General features: G+C 39.2%; 1 protein-coding gene across 1 annotated transcript in view; it reads left to right on the plus strand.

The window, feature by feature from the left end:
• The window catches only part of RC3H2 (ring finger and CCCH-type domains 2), a 52,943-nt gene that overhangs the window by 3,424 nt on the left and 25,867 nt on the right, over nt 1-23,652 (plus strand). The window contains exons 2-5 of the mRNA XM_017874803.1: nt 5,894-6,191; nt 10,803-10,920; nt 12,086-12,319; nt 21,269-21,444. Of these exons, the coding sequence (XP_017730292.1) occupies nt 5,961-6,191; nt 10,803-10,920; nt 12,086-12,319; nt 21,269-21,444 (759 nt within the window). The 5' untranslated portion in view covers nt 5,894-5,960. The remainder of the gene's footprint in view (nt 1-5,893; nt 6,192-10,802; nt 10,921-12,085; nt 12,320-21,268; nt 21,445-23,652) is intronic.

The following is a 23,652-nucleotide window of genomic DNA, read 5'->3' on the forward strand; positions in this document are numbered from 1 at the left end:
TAAACTGCTTAATGCAATTCTAAGATGCCCCATATACTTTCCTTACATCTTTGTTGTTTTGCTTTGTTTTTTTTGAGACACAGTCTGTCTCTGTCACCCAGTCTGGAGTGCAGTGGCACCATCTGGGTTCACTGCAACCTCCACTTGCAGGCTCAAGCAATTCTTGCGCCTCAGCCTCCTGAGTAGTTGAGATTACAGGAAGGCACCACTATGCCAGGCTAGTTTCTGTATTTTCAATAGAGATGGGGTTTTGCTATGTTGGCCAAGCGGGCCTAGAACTCCTGACATCAAGTGATCCACCCACCTCCCACCTTGGCCTCCCAAAGTGCTGCGATCACAGGTGTGAGCCACCGTACCTGGCCTCTTTTAACCTTTTTTAATGTGACTACCAGAAAATTAAAAATTACTTGGATTATAATGGCTCACTTATTTCTGTTGGACATTACTGTTGTAGATCAGCATTACTCTTCCAAGAAATATATTGGAATAAAAGTAGATGTATAAAAATCCAAAACTTCCAGATAGATTGTCCTGTTACAATCAGAATAATTAAAGAGCTAAGGACTTTGGTAATATGAAGGATGAAGTTATCCATTGGCTATTATTTGATAGGCAGAAGTAAGTTCTATCTCAAAAAAAAGTATTTTTCTAGTCATCACTAATATTAGTTATATTTGTTAAAATAGAAAGATGGCTCATGCCTGTAATCCCACCACTTTGGAAGGCAGAGGTGGGTGAATCATCTGAGGTCGGGAGTTCAAGACCAGCCTGACCAACTTGGATAAACCCCATCTCTACTAAAATTACAAAAATTAGCCAGGCTTGGTGGTGCATGCCTGTAATCCCAGCTACTCGGGAGACTGAGGCAGGAGAATCACTTGAACCCGGGAGGCGGACGTTGCAGTGAGCCGAGATCCTGCCGTTGCACTCCAGCCTAGGCAACAAGAGTGAAACTCCGTCTCAAAAAATAAATAAATAAAAAAGAAGTTATCTCATTACTGCCCTATTAGAATTCATTGAGGCCAGGTGCAGTGGCTCACACCTGTAGTCCCAGGACTTTGGGAGCAGACAAGGTGGGTAGATCACCAGGTCGGGACTTTGAGACCAGCCTGACCAACAGGTGAAACCCCCTCTCTACTAAAATTACAAAAATTAGCCAGGCATGGTGGTGTGCACCTATAATCCCAGTTACTCAGGAGACTGAGGCAGGAGAATCACAGGAAACTGGGAGGCGGAGGTTGCAGTGAGCCAAGATCGCACTACTGCCCTCTAGCCTGGGCAACAGAATGAAAAAAAAAAAAAAGAATGCATTGGAAGTTATATCTAATAGTTATTTTAAAACTGAGTTCAACCCCATAGTGTATTTAAGAAAAATTTGAGTCATATATACTTCACACGTTAACAGCAAATTCACATATTATAGCCGTCTTTTAAATTGCAATTCAATTCCTTTTTCTCCAATGCAGAGTTTCTAGCTTACAAGTTGTTTCCATTGTTGTTTTGGTTTTTACTTGTCTTTTAGCTTGAGATCCAAATTGTACTTATGCTTTAAATATCATTTTTTTAAGAACAAAACTAATTATTTTTAAGTTTTCTAAACTGGGAAGTACCGTGACAGTCCATATAAGTAGCTTATATTCTTCACATGGGTTAACTAGAATGAAAACAATGATTGTTTTAATTAGAAGAACTAAGCCCTAATGTTTACATTTTTATTAAGAGAATTATAAAATGCTCTATACATATATGACAGTTAAAGAAGCATAAACTTTATTCTGGCATTTTAAAATCAGATGCTGTAGACCTAACTGGCTGCATAATATGGTAGACTAATAAGAGAAAATGAAAGTATTTAGCTGGCTCTTATTAAAGCAGTTTGTAATTTGAATCATATAAGAGGTGCCTATTATGCTTCCTGTTTTGTGTGTCAGCACTTATAGCAAGGAACTTGCAGTCTGGAAAATTATTTGAGGGAAAAACTGTTTATGGTCCCACCGTTAATTTAGCATTTCTCACTCCAATGCTTTATCTTATTGTTTTCTTCAATTTTGTAACTGGTAACTAAAATTGGTTTATACAAATAATTAGAATGTTTTTCTTAAGGAATCACTTTAGGTATCTTGAGTTGTAGGCCTTTTAATCCATTTTATCTCAGTTTGAAATGTTTTGATTATTCGGGAAGAATACTTCAGTAGTAACTATAAATATTCATAGCAATTTAGACTTACATAGACTCAAATGAGTTGCTTAAAATGTATTAGTATAGGTCTAGAAGTTTTGCAAATTAATATATAGTCTTTGTGCTCCATGGTTCATTTATATGCTTTTCAATTATAAAGACAATAGAATATTTACCATTTTGGTAGTTACAAAATATTTTCTAGGTAAACATTTGCAAAGTGCCTGTTTTGAAGGAATGAAGTTTCTTCTGTGTTTCAGATAAAATTTTATATTGTATTTATCTTAATTAAGAAATCTAGGATTTACTGATAATATCACTGAAGAAAACATTTTAGAAAAGCATTTCTTACATCTGATGGTGTAAGGGAAGTTTAGTCCATAATTTACTATCAGAAAGTTAGACTCTGACACAGAGAAGAAAATTTGGTAGAGTTATTGCCAAAATTTTGGCAGTGTTTTTTCTTTTTTTTTTTTTGAGGCGGAGTCTCGCTCTGTCGCCCGGACTGGAGTGCAGTGGCCAGATCTCAGCTCACTGCAAGCTCCGCCTCCCGGGTTTACGCCATTCTCCTGCCTCAGCCTCCCGAGTAGCTGGGACTACAGGCGCCCGCCACCTTGCCCGGCTAGTTTTTGTATTTTTAGTAGAGACGGGGTTTCACCGTGTTAGCCAGGATGGTCTCGATCTCCTGACCTCGTGATCCGCCCGTCTCGGCCTCCCAAAGTGCTGGGATTACAGGCTTGAAGTGTTTTTTCTTTATATCTTAAAGGTATTAATTCAATTTGTGGTAGAAATTAAACTTCTCAGCATTAATTATGTTAAAACCTCTGATGTTTCTATGCCTAAATACACTAAGGACTATTGTAATATAAAACTATTAAGTGTGCTCTGGTATAGTTTGAAGCAGTTTAAAACTATGTAGTAGGTAACAATATGAAAGATAGCATTTTCTGTTTAGTTGAAACTCCCCCCCAACCCCTACTTATGTGCTTTAATATCAAGCATTTGAGAAAGGCCTTGGAAAACTAAGGAAAAGGTATTTGCTCTTATTTTGTACTACCAGGTGGCCTGTGATACCCTAAACCACAGAATTAACATTTCCAAACAGGTGGTCATTATGAAAAACTACATGCAGTGTCCTGTTTTCATAAATATTTAATCAGTTCAAGTTATTAACTAAATTAGGGCTTTCAGTAGATTTAAGATGAAATTCATTCTTCCTCAAAGGCCTCTTATTGTATAATTCTGCAAACCAGAAAACTGAATGTTAAAAATGTTCAGTAGTTTTAGGGAGTGATATATTCACCTGCTCAGTGCTCATCTCTAAAGTTGGAAGGAAACTAATTGGTTTTTAGATTGATGGCGTTAATAGATGTGGTAGTTTGAGGTTGAAAGTTGTAAAATAAATTATAACTTGGAACATTTGGTTACTTTAAAGATAAGATTTTAGATAATTTGCGTTAGAGCTGTTTGAGAAAGTTTATATATGGGTGCTTTTTACATAGCAAGCCCTGTAATTCATTTATACCAAGTTTTTTTTTTTTTTTAATCTTGGTTTTTGTGAATATAAAAGCACAGGTCCAGGTACGGTGGCTCATGCCTGCAATCCCAGCACTTTGGGAGGCTGAGGCAGCCAGACATGTGAGGTCAGGAGTTCAAGACCAACCTGGCCAACATGGTGAAACCCCTTCTCTACGAAAATTAGCCGGGCATGATGGCAGGTGCCATCCCAGCTACTTGGGAGGCTAAGGCGGGAGAATCACTTGAACCCAGGAGGCAAAGGTTGCAGTGAGCCGAGATCGCACCATTGCACTCCAGTCTGGGTGACAGAGCAAGACTGTCTCAAAAAAAAAAAAAAAAAAAAAAATACAAAAAAGAAACACAATAAAGGCTAATAGAATTTTTTTGTTTGTTGGCATAATGGAGAATACTTTCAGTTATGTATTTTTTGTCTCCTGAATGTGACTACATTTTTAAACATCTAATTTCTGTGGAACTAATATATTTGGGTTGGTAAACATTCCTGTGAAATAAAGTATTGGTTGTTTAATTGCCCTAAATACCTAGATTTCTTGTTCACCAGAGAGCTTTTGTCAGACTTATATAAGTCTTGAATTGGAAGATAAAGAAAATCTGGGAAGTTTAGTGTGTTCAGATTAGTGTTGTTTTTCTCCTAAAACTTTTACTTTTCTAAAATTTTGGATTTTTTTTTTTTTTTTTTTTTTTGAGACAAAGTTTCGCTCTTGTTGAACAGGCTGGAGTGCAATGGCGTGATCTTTGCTCACTGCAACCTCCGCCTTCCAGATTCACGTAATTCTCCTCCCTCAGCCTCCTTAGTAGCTGGGATTACAGGCATGTGCCACCACGTGTGGCTAATTTTGTATTTTTAGTAGAGATGGGATTTATCCATGTTAGTCAGTCTGGTCGCGAGCTCCTGACCTCAGGTGATCCTCCCGCCTTGGCCTCCCAAAGTGCTGCAATTATAGGTGTGAGCCACCATGCCAGGCAGGAATATTTTGATCTTAGAAACAAGAAAAATTCTCTCACTGTTTTTTTTTTATATATGCCTTTTCAGTTTTTAATCATGCCTGTATAACTTTTTAGAATAATGTTTTTTCTTCTACGTCTTCCTCATTGGACTTTACAGTTTTGGTTATGTATATCAATCACTAAATAATATAGTTTTATTAGAAGTATTGTAATGAACAATACACGATTTTTAAGACAATTTTTTGTTGGTTTTACTTTGGCACTGTATGTTGTGGTCAGCATTATTCTTTCATTTATGAACAAACAACTCTCTTAATCATCTTTCACTCATCACAGTCTTCTCTTATATGTTGATTTTCAGTACCTCATTTTGCTTCCTAGCCAAGTCTTGTCAGAGATTTCTTCTTTCAGGTGGCAAGGCTGTTTTCTTCACACTTGAGTCTCTACAATAGTATTTGGATGAGTAGTTTTCATTTTTTTTTTTTTTTTTTTTGAGACGGAGTCTTGCTCTGTGGCCCAGGGTGGAGTGCAGTGGCCAGATCTCAGCTCACTACAAGCTCCGCCTCCCGGGTTTACGCCATTCTCCTGCCTCAGCCTCCCAAGTAGCTGGGACTACAGGCACCTGCCACCTTGCCCGGCTAGTTTTTTGTGTTTTTTAGTAGAGATGGGGTTTCACCGTGTTAGCCAGGATGGTCTCGATCTCCTGACCTCGTGATCCGCCCGTCTCGGCCTCCCAAAGTGCTGGGATTACAGGCTTGAGCCACCGCGCCCGGCGGGATGAGTAGTTTTCAAAGTTCACTAACTCCTGGCCATACCTTATTATGTTTTGGGGTACTGGTTATCCAAGGGAAACACTTAAAAAACAAAACAACAAAACAAACACCCCAGCAGTCCAAAGTAATTTGTGTTCCTAAAAATGGAATATGGAAAGTTAATTTGCTTGTTTGATGTGGTCATTGAGAAAAAAACATAAAAGCTTTGCTGATTATTATGTGAGCAACCAATATAAATACAGTTTAGTTGAAAGGAACACTATTAAGGTATTGTTTCCATGCAATTTCAGAAATTTAATTAATTCAGTAAATAGGTTTTTTAAAAAATACATCCAAATGTTATGAAATTATTCAGAAGTATTTTAGGTCTGAAGCCATTGGTTGATTTAAGCAATTAACTCTTGAAAGGTGAATGATGAATATGTGGTTAATTCATACTTTTGTCCATTTCTAGCTTAAAAAACACTACACAGCAAAATAATGATCTGCTAGACTGCTAACCCGAGCGTCCAGCTTCCACAATGCCTGTGCAGGCAGCTCAATGGACAGAATTTCTGTCCTGTCCAATCTGCTATAATGAATTTGATGAGAATGTGCACAAACCCATCAGTTTAGGTTGTTCACACACTGTTTGCAAGACCTGCTTGAATAAACTTCATCGAAAAGCTTGTCCTTTTGACCAGACTGCCATCAACACAGATATTGATGTACTTCCTGTCAACTTTGCACTTCTCCAGTTAGTTGGAGCCCAGGTAAGTGTTCAAGATTTTACTATAGGTTGGTGCAAAAGTAATCACTGTTTTTGCCATTATTTTAACGGCTTGTCCAGCCTTCAGGCCACTTGCGGCCCAGGACATCTTTGAATGCAGCTCAACACAAATTCATAAACTTTTAAAACATTGTGAGTTTTTTTTTGTGATTTATTTTTGTTTTTATTTTTTTAGCTCATCAGCTATCGTTAGTGTTAGTGTATCTTATGTGGCCTTTTTTTTTTTTTTTTTTTTTTTTTTTTTTTTGAGACAGAGTCTCTCTCTGTCTCCCAGCCTGGAGTGCAGTGGTGTAATCTGGGCTCACTGCAATTCCCACCTCCCGGGTTCAAGTGATTCTCCTGCTTCAGCCTCCCAAGTAGCTGGGACTACAGGCACGCACCACCATACCCAGCTAATTTTTTTTGTATTTTTAGTGGAGACAGGGTTTCACTATATTGGCCAGGCTGGTCTGGAACTCCTGACCTTAGGTGATCTGCCCACCTCGGCCTCCCAGTGTGCTAGGATTACAGGCATGAGCCACTGCACCCAGCCATCTTACGTGGCTTTAATGGCAAAAACTGCAATTACTTTTGCAGCAACCTAATAATTTGTTACATGAAATGGTTATTGAACTTTGTTCAGTAATAGGTATAAAGTATGTTTAGTGATCATTAAGGTGTAAAAAATAAATCTCAATGTACCTGATTTTCATGATTGTATTCTGCAAAAGATTTTCTCTAGATAATGTCATATCCTTATACAAACCATAGATTATATTATAGTCACATATTTCTTTAATTCTGTGGCTAAAATTTATGTATGTAAGTCATTTTGGTGGATAAGAAACGTTTTTATATAAGCATACATGTTTGTTCACTAGGTGATATGAAAAGAAATGTAATCAAAGCTTTGACCAGAAAAAAGTTTTTCTGTTGTCGTTGTTACTCTTTTTTACCTCACTTAACTTTTTGTATAATAGTGTAAATGAAAAAATAAGGTCTGTGCAGGGATGTTTATATGGAAAACCAAAAACCAATGTGTCAGTAATAAATTTTCATTGTTTTTTTTTTTTTTTTTTTTTTTTTTTTTTTGAGACGGAGTCTCGCTCTGTCGCCCGGGCTGGAGTGCAGTGGCCAGATCTCAGCTCACTGCAAGCTCCGCCTCCCGGGTTCCCGCCATTCTCCTGCCTCAGCCTCCCAAGTAGCTGGGACTATAGGCGCCCAACACCTCGCCCGGCTAGTTTTTTGTATTTTTTTAGTAGAGACGGGGTTTCACCGTGTTAGCCAGGATAGTCTCGATCTCCTGACCTCGTGATCCGCCCGTCTCGGCCTCCCAAAGTGCTGGGATTACAGGCTTGAGCCACCGCGCCCGGCCCAATTCTGCATGATTTCTTATGACCATATGCTGTGTCAAGCTTATCTGACTTTCAGGCTGCATGCAGCCCAGGACAGCTTTGAGTGTGGCCCAACACAAATTCGTAAACTTTCTTTTTTTTTTAAGCTCATCAGCTATTGTTAGTGTTAGTGTATCTTATGTGTGGCCCAAGACAGTTCTTTCAGTGTGGCTCACAGAAGCCAAAAGACACCTCTGAGCTATGTGATGGTTGAGTCGAACATTAGGGAAAAAAAAAAGAGCATGTGCTATAGAATTCGTGTTTGTAATTATTTTATTGAATCAAAGCAAGACTCTAGATTTGAAATAACTTCTATTTAATGAGGGTCAACTTTACATTAGGTTTGACAGTAAGTATTCAGCATTTATTATTACTAATTCTTTTTTTTTTTTTTTTTTTTTTTTTTTTTGAGACAGAGTCTCGCTCTGTCGCCCAGGCTGGAGTGCAGTGGCCGGATCTCAGCTCACTGCAAGCTCCGCCACCCGGGTTTAAGCCATTCTCCTGCCTCAGCCTCCCGAGTAGCTGGGGCTACAGGCGCCCGCCACCTCGCCCGGCTAGTTTTTTGTATTTTTTAGTAGAGACGAGGTTTCACCGTGTTAGCCAGGAGGGTCTCGATCTCCTGACCTCGTGATCCGCCCGTCTTGGCCTCCCAAAGTGCTGGGATTACAGGCTTGAGCCACCGCGCCCGGCCTATTATTACTAATTCTTACCATAGCTTTTCAGGTGGTTATTATCCCCATTTTACAGGTTACGAAGAAGATGAAATTCTATACATCATGTACTGCATATTAAAGCCAAAAGGAATTATTTTCTGATTTGATAGAAAATCCAATAAACCAAAATACTTCATTCCCTTAGTATCTTGAATTTGAAGTCCTCCTTGTAAAGCACAAAATCTCTTTTCAGTGTTTATAATCAAGTTACACACCATGAAATCAAGGTGCATCTACATTCAATAGTGTATCTTAATTTAATTGGCAATATATTTTTGTTAATGGAGTATAAAATAATGTTGTCTCTTGCAAACAATAACATTTTAGATTTGATAAAATATAAACTTTTTGTCAGAGTACTGGCTAACCACCAGACCCAGTGGCTTACGCCTGTAATCTCAGCACTTTGGGAGGCTGAGGTGGGCAGGCCGCTTGAGGCCAGGAGTTCGAGACTAGCCTGGGCAAGATGGTGAAACCCCATCTCTACAAAAAATACAAAAATTAGTCAGGCGTGGTGGTGTGTGACTGTAGTCCCAGCTACTTGGGAAGCTGAGATGGTAAGATGGGAGGTTCATTTGAGCCCAGGAGGTTAAGGCTGCAGAGAGCCAAGATTATGCCACTGCACTCCAGCCTGGGTGATGGGAGTGAGACCCTATCTCAAAAAGAAAGCAAAAAAACTAGCTACCATTTATTTAGCATTTGCTCTAGGTCAGTGGGTACTGTGTTAATATCATTTGTAAATGTTATCTCAGTTGGTCCTTAAATTGCCTACAGGTCTTTACAATGTGACTTCTGTTACCTCTTCTACTACTGTTCTTATTCTGCTTAAGCTACACCGGCTTCTTAGCCAGTTCTCAGATATACCAAGTATATTGCCACCTGATGGCTTTTATAGTGACTGTTACCTTTGCCTAGAATGTTCAGTCTGTCTCCATTTTCTTTCTTTTTTTTTTTTTGAGTGGACTCTCTCACTGTCATCCAGGTTGGAGTGCAGTGGCACAATCTCGGCTCATTGCATCCTCCACCTCCCAGGTTCAAGTGATTCTCCTGCTTCAGCCTCCCGAGTAGCTCGGATTACAGGTGCACGCCACCATGCCTGGCTAACTTTTGTATTTTTGGTAGAGATGGGGTCTCACCATGTTGGCCAGGCTGGTCTGGAACTCCTGACCTCAAGTGATCTGCCCACCTTGGCCTCCCAAAATGCTGGGATTATTGGCGTGAGCAACCGTGCCTAGCCTCTCTCTTCACATTCTTTATTCGCATCTCAGAGTTTTCAAGGAGCCAGTCCTGACCACCCTAATTAAAATTGTAACCCCTTGCTAGTATTTCCAGTCCCCTTATCTTTGCTCTATAATTTCACCTCTTGAAACACTACGTATTTATTTATTATGTTTTTAATTTATTGATTGGCTGCCTCTTCTACTCTCCATTAGAATGTGAGCTCCACAAGGGCAAAACATTTTGTCTGTTTTGCTCATTGATATATCCCTGATACCTATAACTGTGCCCAGTGCATGGTAAGCTCTCCATAAATATAAATATTTGTTGAATTATATTGCACTTTTGTAGTGATACTACAAAATACAGATTTTCATCTTCATTTTGCAGATATGGAAATTATGACTTGGAGCAATTAAGTAATTTACTCAAGGTCATTCATAGAAGTAGCAGAGCTGCAATTTTTACCCAAGTTTTGACCTTTGAATGAAAACACTGTATCTTATAATGCTTATCTTAAGTAAATAATATAGTGAAAAGGTGATAAGTGCTATGGGGGGGAAAGAAAAAACAACTCTGCCTTTTTTCTCCACTCTTTAATTTTGAAATTCTTTCAGACCCACAAAAAAGTTGCAAGAAATACTATTCAGAGAACTTGTATAACTTTCCGCAACTTAACCTAGTGTTAACATCCAACACCAAGAAATTAGCATTGATATAATACTGTTAACTTTCTGCTTCTTCTCTTTCTTCATTAATCCACACAGCTCCTGCTATTAAGTATGTTATTTTTTGTTGTTGCTGCTGCTGTTGTTATTTTGAGATGGAGTCTCGCTCTGTCACCCAGATTGGAGTGCACGGTGCAATCTGAGCTCACTCCAACCTCAGCCTCCTGGGTTCAAGAGATTCTCCTGCCTCAGCCTCCTGAGTAGCTAGGATTACAGGCGTCCACCCCCACACCTGTCTAATTTTTGTAGTTTTTAGTAGAGATAGGATTTCACCACGTTGGCCAGGCTGGTCTCAAACTCCTGACTTCAGTTAATCTGCCTCCTTGGCCTCCCAAAGCGCTGAGATTACAGGCCTGAGCCACCATGACTGGCCTTATTTTTGGTTTGTAGAAAGCAGTTTGGCTAGGTGTTTGACTTTAATTTTACTTAAATGGCTTTCATGTATTATCTATGCATTATAATTTTATACTCACCAAGATTATTACCAAGTACATAAATAATAGTTGCATGAGCTGAATGAATGTATTTCTGCAACACTTTTTTTTTTTTTTTTTTTTTTAAGGTACCAGATCATCAGTCAATTAAATTAAGTAATCTAGGTGAGAATAAACACTATGAGGTTGCAAAGAAATGCGTTGAGGATTTGGCACTCTACTTAAAACCACTAAGTGGAGGTAAAGGTAAGTTCATAAAATGCATTTTTACTGATAAGTAGGGCTTGGTGGTACATTTACCTTGAATGACTTGATGTGGATTCCCTATTAAATTGTGGGAAAGGAGTTTGCTTGAGAAACGCCTTGAAAAATGTATAGATTGAGAAAATTACCTTGTCCCATTTTCTGAAAATAACCAATATTGTCATTAAGAATTCAAGCTGGGGCCGGGTATGGTGGCTCATGCCTGTAATCCCAGCACTTTGGGAGGCTTAGGTGGGCGGATCACAAGGTCAGGAGATAGAGACCATCCTGGCTAACATGGTGAAACCCCGTCTCTACTAAAATACAAAAAATTAGCCAGGCATGGTGGAGGGCGCCTGTAGTCCCAGCTACTCGGGAGGCTGAGGCAGGAGAATGGCGTGAATCCGGGAGGTGGAGCTTGCAGTGAGCCGAGATGGTACCAGTGCACTCCAGCCTGGACGACAGAGCGAGACTCCGTCTCAAAAAAAAAAAAAAAAAAAAAAATAAAAGCGGGGGGGGGGGGCTTCAGCCCTTAATTTTGGGCATTTTTTGGGGGGGGGGGTTTGCGAGGAACCGAAAGGATCCCAGGGCCCCCCGCCCCGGAGGCACAGCGGAGATCCCCTTCTAAAAAAAAAAAAAAAAAAAAAAAATTAAAGCTGGGCGTGGTGGCTTCATGCCTGTAATTTGAGCACTTTATGAGGCTGAGGTGGGTGGATTTCTTGACCCCAGGAGTTTGAGACCAAGCCCATCTTTACTAAAAATACAAAAAATTAGCTAGGCTTGGTGGCACATGCCTGTAGTCCCAGCTACTGAGGAGGCCGGTGTAGGAGAATCACATGAGCCCAGGAAGTTGAGGCTGCAGTGAGCTGTGATCGTGCCACTGCACTCAACCTGGGCAGTGGGAGTAAGACCTTGTCTAAAAAAAAAAAAAATTTACCAGAGTCACTGCATCTTGAAATTTGTACAGTATTTGAATTCATTGTTTAATAGTGCTTTTATTAATATAATACTATTAATGTAATAACAGACAGAATACTGTTAGAAAAATGAAAGCACATTACAAGGGACTCATTAGGAATTATGGCTTAATCGTTAAATACAGATAATGAAAATTGACTTATTTTTAATTGGAAAAACTTTAGCTCCCTTTGTTTCCCTTTTCCTAAAGGTGTAGCTAGTTTGAACCAGAGTGCACTGAGCCGTCCAATGCAAAGGAAACTGGTGACACTTGTAAACTGTCAACTGGTGGAGGAAGAAGGTCGTGTAAGAGCCATGCGAGCAGCTCGTTCCCTTGGAGAAAGAACTGTAACAGAACTGATATTACAGCACCAGAACCCTCAGCAGTTGTCTGCCAATCTATGGGCCGCTGTCAGGGCTCGAGGATGCCAGTTTTTAGGGCCAGGTAAGATAGGTTACTATCTTACCTTTTTTATTAGTAAGGGGCTTGAGGATGCCAATTTCTGGAGCTCAGTGAATCCTGAGACTCAACCTGTCTTTATATGTACAAATATTGATATAATTAAAGATAAATTTGTTTTTGTTGTTGTTATTGCTGTTTTGTTTTGTTTTGTTTTGTTTGAGACAGTGTCTCACTCTGTTACCCAGGCTGGAGTGCAGTGGCACAGTCTTGGCTCACTGCAGCCTCGACATCCAGGTTCAAGCAATTCTCCTGACTTAGCCCCTTAAGTAGCTGGAACTATAGGCACACACTATCACACCCGTCTAATTTTTCTATTGTTTGTACAGACAGGGTTTCACCATGTTGGCCAGGCTGGTCTGGAACTCCTGACCTCAGGTGATCCGCCCGCCCGGACTCCCAAAATTCTAGGATTATAGCCACTGCACCCAGCCAAGATAAATCTGTTTTTATTAATCTTAATTTATTTATTTATTTTTTTTTTGAGACGGAGTCTTGCTCTGTCGCCCAGGCTGGAGTGCAGTGGCCGGATCTCAGCTCACTGCAAGCTCCACCTCCCAGGTTCACACCATTCTCCTGCCTCAGCCTCCAGAGTAGCTGGGACTATAGGCGCCCGCCACCTCGCCCGGCTAGTTTTTTGTATTTTTTTTAGTAGAGACAGGGTTTCACCGTGTTAGCCAGGATGGTCTTGATCTCCTGACCTCGTGATCCGCCCGTCTCGGCCTCCCAAAGTGCTGGGATTACAGGCTTGAGCCACCACGCCCGGCCTAATCTTAATTTATATGATAGACAGTGTTTTTGTGTTTTAAAACAAATTTCTCATTTAAGCTTCAATTGCCGTCAAGATAGGCAATATAGCTACAGTTTTACAAATTAGAAAACCAAGTTAGAGGCCTAAGATTGAACACGTAATAAACCAAAGAAAGGTAAGCTGTTTTTTGGTCTGAAAAAAAGTGTTTAAACTCTTAATCGTTTTTAGGGGATAATTATTTATGATTAGTGTTATCTATGTTCTGTCTTAAAAAATCTTCACCTATACCAAGGTTATGAAGTACCCTGCTGTGTTTTCTTCTAGAAGGTTTATTGTTTGAAATTTGTGATTTAGAACTACAGTTCGGGTAGAATTTATTTTTGGAAAGGAAACTTTAATAAGTGATATTGGGACAACTAGATCAAAATGTGGAAAAGACAAAATTAGATGCATTTCTTATTCTCTATAAACTATATAAATTACAAACGTCATAAATCCTTATTAAAATAAAATAAATTATATAGGTAATAAAACCAATAAAAGAATATATTTCTGTATAACCTGTGAGTAGGGAACATTTTTCTAACTTTAACTCAAAATCTAGAAACAATAAGGGGAGAAATTGATATTTGACTGTATAATTTTTATGTTTAATTTACATCACAAAAAAATTATAACCAAAGGAAAAAGACCAACTGGGGAAAATATAAATTATGTAACAAATGTACACAGAGGGCTAATATAACTAATATATACGGTATGTCTAAAATTCAGAAGAAAAGACCAACAACCAATTGAAAAATTGGCAAAAGATGCAAGAAATACCATTTCTCACCTATCAGATTGGCAGAATCTTAAAGTCTGAAAATATATTCTGTTGGCAAGGGTCTGAGGTACTCTCATCCAATAGTCATGGGCATGCAAAATGGTGCAAGAGAGGAATTTGGCAGCATCTCAAAATATTACCTCTGTGTTTACCCTTTGGTCTAGCAATCCCACTTCTAGGAATCTATCGCAAAGAGACAACAGAAGGTATAGAATGCATAAAGTTATAAAAGCACTATTTGTAATAGCAAACATCTGGAAACAACCTGAATGCCTATGCGTAATAAGGTACTAGTATAATAAACTGTGGTATATCCTTCCAGTGTAGTACTATGCAGCTGTCGAAAGAAATGAGGAAGAAGTATATATTCTGCTAGGGTGTGACCTCCAGATATGTTGGTAAGTTAAAAAATAAAAGCAAGGTCCAGAATGATGTGCTCAGTATAGTACTTTCTAAGTAAGAGAAGGAGGGAGAAAATCCAACTTACTCGTTTAAATTTTCCAAAAGAAACAATGGTAAAAAAAAAAAAAAAAAAAAAAGACTAATACCAGTATGTAAGGAATCAAGGGAAAGCAGACAGGGACAGAAACTATACCTTGTCAACTCTATCTTGTTTTGTACTTTGAAACCACATAAATGTTTTATGTAATTATAAAACAACTTTAAATGTTTTTTAAATTTAATTTAAAATGATTAAAATAATACCTAAAAATAAAGCTAAAACAAGTTGGTAGCATATCCATTCGAGAATGAATTATTTCAGGTTACTTTAGAACACAGTGTTTTGACTTTTATATCCCTAGTGGAATATACAATAAATCCTGAATTATATTCATTTGTCATATTGTTCATAATTCTACTGGTATTGTTATTTAGAAACTTAAACAGACACACAGTAGCATAAAACAGGTAAGGAAATAATTATGTTAATGCCACCAGAATCAAGACTTTCAGCCTTTAAAAAAAAGATACAAGGCCGGGCACATGGCTCACACCTGTAATCCCAGCACTTTGGGAGGCCAAGGCGGGTGGATCACCTGAGGTCAGGAGTTCAAGACTAGCCTGGCCAACGTGGCAAAAACCCATCTCTACTAAAAATACAAAAATTAGCCAGACGTGGTGGCAGGTGTTTGTAATTTCAGCTAGTCGGGAGGCTGAGGCATGAGAATCGCTCTAACCTGGGGGCAGAGGTTGAGTGAGCCAAGATTATGCCCACTTCACTCTAGCTTGGGTGAAAGAGCAAAACTCCGTCTCAAAAAAAAAAAAAAAAGAAAGATACAAGTATAAAATCAAAGATTTAAGTAAAACTCCTGCAGCCTTAAATTTGAATTGGCAATTTTAATACAGACTCATTTGTTTTTCTATTTCTAAAACATGCCAATGTCCATGGTCTGTCCACTGAAAATGCTTAGAAGTGATGAATAACCGTAACACCCAGATTGTGGGCTTTCATATATACCATTTCCCACTAAACAGAGGCAGGGCTCTTTGGGTAAATGCCTTATTCCAGTCCTGGGATAGGAAGTCATGTGCTGAGTGGGGAGAGGGGAAGCAAAAAAGCTTATAATCCCAGTAGTTTGGGAGGCTTAGGTGGGAGGATCAGTTGACCCCTAGAGAAAGAGATAAGGGAGAGACAATTTTGTTGAAAGGACAAAGAATTGAACATGAAGGAGTGCCTACTAGATTTAAGTGGGGCAGTTTAAACATCATAATGAATGACTCTAATGCATTGAAACACAATATGTACAAACAATTTCAGGTACGATTCTGACATATTGAGGAAAGTTTCCTCTTTTAGCTGAATTCAAATTAATAATACATTTAGAAAATGATACAATTAGAAAAATCACAATTTTGCATCCCCATATGTATTAATGGGCTTCAGCAAGAATTATTTATGACTGTTAAACCCATTAGATGAGAGGTAACTGGGGAAATTTATAATAGATGGATAAAGTCTGAACCCACTGATAAATCTTAGCATTACTAAAAGTGAAAAAAATAGGCCTGTACTGTGTATATCTTGACATGATCCATGGATGCATGGAATAAGAGGTGCCCTTGGCAGCAAACAAACTTTACATGAATTAAGAAGGCTAGAGGACCACACTTAAAAATATTATAGGCTGGGCACAGTGGCTCATGCCTATAATCCCAGGGTTTTGGGAGGCCAAGTCAGGCAGATCACTTGAGCCCAGGAGTTTGAAACCAGCCTGGGAAACATGGTGAAACCCCATCTCTACCAAAAATACAAAAATTAGCCGGGCATGGTGGCATGCACCTGTGGTCCTAGCTTCTCAGGAGGCTAAGATCAGAGGCTCGTGAAGTTGAGACCACAGTGAGCCGTGATGATGCCACTGTGCTCCAGCCTGGGTGACAAAGCAACACCTTGTCTCAAAAAATAATAATATATAAAAAATTAAAAATATTGTCAGTGCAAAATTATCAGATCTATAACGTGGGAAACTTTTCAGAAAAATTTTTCTTTAACAAATGGATTTTCTTTTAAATGAGAGGGTGAGAGGATGGTGGAGAATTGATACAGATTTTTTTCTAAAGCCTATAGATACATCAATCAAAAGCAATATGTGAACTTTGGATACTTTGAGAAGACATTTTTGAGACAATGGGAGAAAATAGAACAGACTGAATATTAGATCACATTAAGAAAATAATGTGGCTGGGTGGGATGACTCATGCCTGTAATCCCAGCACTTTGGGAGGCCTAGGCGCCGCATTGCTTGAGTCCTGGAGTTGGAGACCAGTCCGGGCAATATGGCGAAACTCCATCTCTACAAAAATGAGTCCGGTGTGGTGGCACATGCCTGTGGTCAGGAGGATCATTTGAGCTCAGGAGGTGGAAGTTGCAGTGAGTGCAGTTATGCCACTGCATTCCAGCCTGGATGACAGAACAAGACCCTGTCTCAAAAAAGAAAGAAAATATATTACTTTTGTTAGGTGTGATAGTGGTGTTATATTAAAACAATTTTTTAAGTCTTATCTGTTAGAATTACATACTGAAGTACTTAAGGATGAAGTAATATATTGTCTGGGACTTTTAGATAGTCCAGCCAAAGTAAACTACAAAAATGAGCAAGAAGTAGATGAAACCTGACTGGCAAAAGCCGTGTTATGGGTGCATGTTATCTCTGCTTTTATGTATGTTTAAAATTTTCCATTATACAAATTTTTAAAATACTTCAAAAATCTACTTTTATACAGAATTAAAGAATGTTACCTTTAGATGTTTCTGATGCTTACTTTTAAAGAAGCACTAGACTAGGTGTCAGATCTTTTTTCTACAGCTCAGAAACAAAAAGACAGCCTAATTTAAAAGTGGGTAAATAACTTGAATAGACATTTCTCCAAAGAAGAGACACGATGGCTAACAAGCACATGAAAAAATCCTGAGTGTATTTAGTTATTAGGGAGATGCAAATCAAAATCACAGTGACATACTTGTTTATACCCACTTGGCCATTATTTTATTTCATTTTTTTAGAGACAGGGTCTTGCACCATTGCTCAGGTTGGAGTGCAGTGGCACGGTTTTAGCCCACTGTAACTTCAGAACTCCTGGCCTCAAGTGATCCTCCCATCTCGGCCTCCCAAAATGCTGGGAGTAGCCATAATTTTTAAAAATGAAACATAACAAATGTTGATGAGAATGTGGAGAATGTGGGCATGTAAAATGGTGTGCTGCTTTGGAAAATAATTTGTCAGTTCCTTAAAAAGTTAAACAATTACCATATGACCCAGCAGTTTTATTCCTAGATGTATACCCAAAAGAATAGAAAACAGATATTCAAACTAATACTTGTATACATGTGTTTATTGCAGCAGCATTCACAATAGTCAAAAGATGGAAACAATCCAAATGTCCATCAAGTGATAAATGGATTAACAAAATGTATTATGTCCATAAATAGGCTATTCCTCAGCCATAAAAGGAATAAATGCATTATATATGCTGCATGTGGATGAGCTTCAAAAATACTACATTAGGGCGGATCACAAGGTCAGGAGGTCGAGACCATCCTGGCTAACACAGTGAAACCCCGTCTCCACTTAAAAAATACAAAAAAAATTAGCCGGGTGAGATGGCGGCACCTGTAGTCCCAGCTACTCGGGAGGCTGAGGCGGGAGAATGGCGTGGACCCGGGAGGCGGAGCTTGCAGTGAGCTGAGATCCGGCCACTGCACTCCAGCCTGGGCGACAGAGCGAGACCCCGTCTCAAAAAAAANGCTCAAGCCTGTAATCCCAGCACTTTGGGAGGCCCAGGAGGGCGGATCACAAGGTCAGGAGGTCGAGACCATCCTGGCTAACACAGTGAAACCCCGTCTCCACTTAAAAAATACAAAAAAAATTAGCCGGGTGAGATGGCGGCACCTGTAGTCCCAGCTGCTCGGGAGGCTGAGGCGGGAGAATGGCGTGGACCCGGGAGGCGGAGCTTGCAGTGAGCTGAGATCCGGCCACTGCACTCCAGCCTGGGCGACAGAGCGAGACTCCGTCTCAAAAAAAAAAAAAAAAAAAAAAAAAAATACTACATTAGGTCTGGTGCGGTGGCTCACACCTGTAATCCCAGCACTTTGGGAGGCTGAGTCAGGTGGATAAGTTGAGGTCAGGAGTTTGAGACCAGCCTGGCCAACATGGCAAAACTCTGTCTCTACTGAAAATACAAAAAAATTAGCTGGGCATGGTGGTGCACATCTGTCATCCCAGCTATTCGGGAGGCTGAGGCACAAGAATCATTTGAACCCAGAAGGCGGAGGTTGCAGTGAGCCAAGATTGTGCCACTGCACTCCAGCCTAGGTGACAGAGCGAGACTTTGTCTCAAAAAAAGAAAAAAAAAACCCACATTAAATGAAAGAAACCAGACAGCCTACTGTTGCCAGGGGCTGTGTATAGAGTGTATGAACAGTGACTGCTTAATGGCAATGAGCTTCCTTTGGGGTGATGAAAATGTCTTAAATTAGACAGAGTTGATGGTTGTACAACATTGTGAAGATAGTAGATAGCACTGAATTGTGCAGTTAAAATGGTTAATTTTATCTCAGTTTTTAAAAGAAGTCCTTGCTAGCAGAGAAACACTGGGAGGTGAAAAAAAGAAAGAAAAAAAAAGACAAAATTAAAAATTTTTTTAAAGTCCTTCGTTCTATTAGATTGGTGCAAAAGTAATTGTGGTTTTTGCCATTATAGTTCCAATTTTGTTGGTAACTAGATATGTTACCTTGGCTTAAACACTTAACTTCTCTGGACCTCAATAGCCTCACTTAGAAAAAGGGTTTGTATTTTGAATCCAGATAATCTTTCAGCTCTTAAGCTGTATTATTTTGATTGATAACCATGTATTTGTAATTTGTAATTTTGAAATAACTTCGTATTTGTGGAAAAGTTGCAAGAATAATGCAGAGAATTTTTTGTATATTCTTTACCAACATTCAGCAGTTTCTAATATTTTGCCATATTTGTTATTTTTTCCCTCTCTTCTGAACCATTTGAGAGTAGGTTGCTTATTTTATGCTCCTTTCCTTTAATACTTCAGTGTGTTTCCTGAAAACAAGGATACTCTCTTATGTAACTATTACATTCATTAAATTTTTAAAAATTAATGATACAATACAGTACTATATACAATTTGTAGTTCATATTCCAGTTTTGTCAACTATTCCAAAAATTTTTTTATAGTATTTATTTCCTTCAAGTGTAAGATCCAGTTCAAGATCAGTTTCTGTATGTTCTAGTCATGTCTCTTTTTTGTCGTCTTTTTTTTTTTTTTTTGAGACGGAGTCTTGCTCTGTCGCCCGGGCTGGAGTGCAGTGGCCGGATCTCAGCTCACTGCAAGCTCCGCCTCCCGGGTTTACGCCATTCTCCAGCCTCAGCCTCCCGAGTAGCTGGGACTACAGGCGCCCACCACCTTGCCCGGCTAGTTTTTTGTATTTTTAGTAGAGACGGGGTTTCACTGTGTTAGCCAGGATGGTCTCAAACTCCTGACCTCATGATCCGCCCGTCTCGGCCTCCCAAAGTGCTGGGATTACAGGCTTGAGCCACCGCGCCCGGCCTTTTTGTCGTCTTTGTTCTGGAACTTTCATGACACATATTCTTGAAGAATACAGGCTATTTATTTTACAGAATATTTCTTTTTTTTTTTTTTTTTTTTTTTTTTTTTTTTTTTTTTTTTTTTGAGATGGACTTTAGCTATGTCCCCAGGCTGTAGTGCAGTGGTGCAATCTTGGCTCACTGCAACCTCCGCCTCCCGGGTTCAAGGGATTCTCCTGCCTCAGCCTCCTGAGTAGCTGGGAGTACAGATGCACACTACCATGCCCAACTAATTTTTGTATTTTTAGTAGAGATAGGGTTTCATTATGTTGGCCAGGATGGTCTCGAACTCCTGACCTCAGGTGATCTGCCCGCCTCGGCCTCCCAAAGTCCTGGGATTACAAGCATGAGCCAGCGTGCCCAGCCTCAGAATATTTCTTAATTTAGAAATCTGATTTTCTCTAATGATTAACTTCAGATTATACTATATATTCCTAGCTATAAAGCAACATAAATGAAATTAATACCTTCTTTGGGTTTTGCATTCAGAGGCTAATATTTTTTAAATTATATGCAAAATAGTTCTAACAGGCAAAGTAACAGTCTCATGCATGAAAACAATACCATTTATTATAAGTCTGCTGTGGGTCCTTTGCATATCATTGTCAGAGTAGTACTGTGTATTTAATTTTTATATATTTATTTGAGATGGGATCCGTCTCTGTTACCCAGGCTGGAGTGCAGTGACGTGATCACAGCTCACTACAGCTTTAACCTCCTGGGCTCAAGTGATCCTCCACTTCACCTCTCAAGAGCTGGAACCACAGGCGCATGCCACCATGCCTGGCTAATTTTTTTTAATACTTAACATTTTTTGTAGAGACAGGGTCTCCCTATATTACCCAAGCTGGTCTCAAACTCCTGGGCTCAAACAGTCTTCCTGCCTTGGCCTCTCAAAGTGGTGGGATTTATAGGCGTGAACCACCACACCCAGCTATGTGTTTTATAAATGACTTTTTTTTACCTTAACCTTATCATCATCTAATTGACTGTTAAATACAGAAGATACTTTAAGTTCTGTTAACTTGTGTTCTGATTGGTATTTAGTGGAAGAATGTTTTATTTATGGAAAGTATGTTTTATATTGCTTGATTACCTTTTAAATAAACTATGTATGTGTGATGTCCTCTTTGTGCTGATTAAATATAGATTATGGGTAATGGGCCACTATAAACTCTAATACCCAAAGATGTCTGTGACACACATGGTCTGCTGGGTTCCTCATTTGTCATGAACTCAAGTTCCTTTAATATTTTTAGCTATGCAAGAAGAGGCCTTGAAGCTAGTATTACTGGCATTGGAAGATGGTTCTGCCCTCTCAAGGAAAGTTCTGGTACTTTTTGTTGTGCAGAGACTAGAACCAAGATTTCCTCAGGCATCAAAAACAAGTATTGGTCATGTTGTGCAACTACTGTATCGAGCTTCTTGTTTTAAGGTAAGCACTAAATATCTATGTAAAGACATGCCTATTTGTGAGACAGATACTTCCTGAAATTCGTGTTACCCAGTCTAGAGGCCCTAGCAATGCAGAATGCTTACAAGAGTTGAGAGGACACTTTCCTTCTGCATTGATTGCATCTGCGGTACCACCTTTTGGTAGTACCTGTTACTATCTGTTGGCAAAATAAGAGTATATATGTGAAGATGTCAGTAACAGAAAGAACATAAGGAAATCATTTGGTAAACTTGACTCTTATCAAGTAAAAGTGGACTGCAGAAGCCTAATTTCTTTGCATTTAGTATCTTAAAAGGAAATCAGGAACTATATTGAAAACTTCATAAGGAGTATATAAACTTTGTAACCCATTATTATTTTTGTTATCTCATTCTCTGTAGTGATTAGATGAATACCTTTAATCTGAAAATGGCCTACATGTTATCTCAGATACAACAAGGAAATGGAAGGTTGAGGAGATTGGTCCACTCTGCTTTTAGATGTTGTTTTTTGTTTAGTGGAAAGGGTAGGGAAGAACCCCAATATATTTTAAAATGTAGTTTCATTGTCTAATAGGCTAGCAGGTAGTAACAGATACTGAAAGCAAGCTGAATCCTTAAAGTGTTTTTGTGATCCAAGAATGTAGGTTGCTGCCTGGGTCTTGAGAATGTCTCGTGTACTTGGAAGTAGAAAGGCCTGTTGGCTTCTATGAAAGTAAAACATTTAAATTTGAAACCAAAGCTTATTTAGGTTATTTTGTTGGTTTTATAGCTCCCAAGAGTGAAAATAGTACAGACAGAAAACTGTTTTCTTGGCAGACCCCTTAGTTTGAGATAACAGGTAATTGGTAATAGAAATGTGTTGGAATTAATTCATTTAACTCCACTAATGAGACTTGGACACTATCTGCCTCATAGTCATAGTGTTTAGTTTCATGCTCTTAGGGCAACTATTGAAATAAATCTCTGGTTCCACACACAACCTCACTAGGCCCTGTAAAACTCTGTAACTTTTTAATATATAGTTTTTATTACTTAAGTAGAGATTAAAGCTATACACCCTGATGATAATTTCTGGGGTAGCAGAAAATTTCTTCTTTTAAGTGACAGACTTTCGCTCTGTTGCTTAGGCTGGAGTGCAGTGGCACCATCATAATTCACTGCAGCCTTGAACTCCTGAGCGCAGGCCATCCTCCTGCCTCAGCCTCCCAAGAAAATTTCTTAATTATCATGTGGTAGTGCTAATATATGCATACCTATTAGCTGGATTCCTTGCTTGTCTATCTTTATCCTCTCCTGTTACCAAAGTGATGTTTTTTAAAACATAAATCTAATCATGTCACTTCTCTGCTTAAAAATCCTAAATCAGCCCTGTACAGTGGTTTATACCTGTAATCCCAGCACTTTGGGAGGCCAAAGCAAGAAGATTGCTTGAGCCCAGAAAGTCAAGGCTACAGCGAGCCTAGATGATGCCACTGCACTTCAACCTGGGTGACAAAGTGAGACCCTATCCTCCCCATCCCCTGTCCTCCCCATCCCCACCCCTGCAAAAAAAAGTCAGTGGGTTCACATTCCCTTCATGATAATATCCAAATTTCCTACCGTAGTATATAATGCCCTCTATTATTCTTCTCTAGCCTGTATCATACCTTAACCCTATGTGCTCTGCTTTTTCATGTTTCTATTTCACCACTTGGTGCTCTTTTAAAATTCTATTTCTCCCCTTCTTTTTTTTCTTTTTTGAGACAGAGTCTCACTCTGTCCCTCAGGCTAGAGGGCTATGGTGCTATCTTAGCTCACTGCAACCTCTGCCTCCCGAGTAGGTGGGATTACAGGTGCCTGCCACCACCACGCCCGACTAATTTTTGTATTTTTATTTGAGATGGGGTTTCATCACGTTCGCCAGGCTGGTCTCAAACTCCTGACTTCAAGTGATCCGCCCACCTCGGCCTCTCAAAGTGCTGGGATTACAGGCATGAGCCACCACCCCCGGCCTCCTCACCTTTCTTTGCTCAGGAAACTCATATTTATTGTGCACAAATCAATTCATGTAGCTTTCAGCTGGGAGAAGCCTTTTCTGAAATCCCTTTCTTCTCACTAATTTAATTCCTTTTCCTCTTTGTTGCCATCAAGCCTTATAATAGCACTTTTACTGTAATTTTCCACTTATAAGTTTCTCTTTCTTTCTTTTTTTTTTTTTTTTTTTTTT

This window comes from Rhinopithecus bieti, unplaced genomic scaffold, assembly GCF_001698545.2.
Source record: "Rhinopithecus bieti isolate Rb0 unplaced genomic scaffold, ASM169854v2 scaffold_7967, whole genome shotgun sequence".
NCBI lineage: Eukaryota > Metazoa > Chordata > Mammalia > Primates > Cercopithecidae > Rhinopithecus > Rhinopithecus bieti.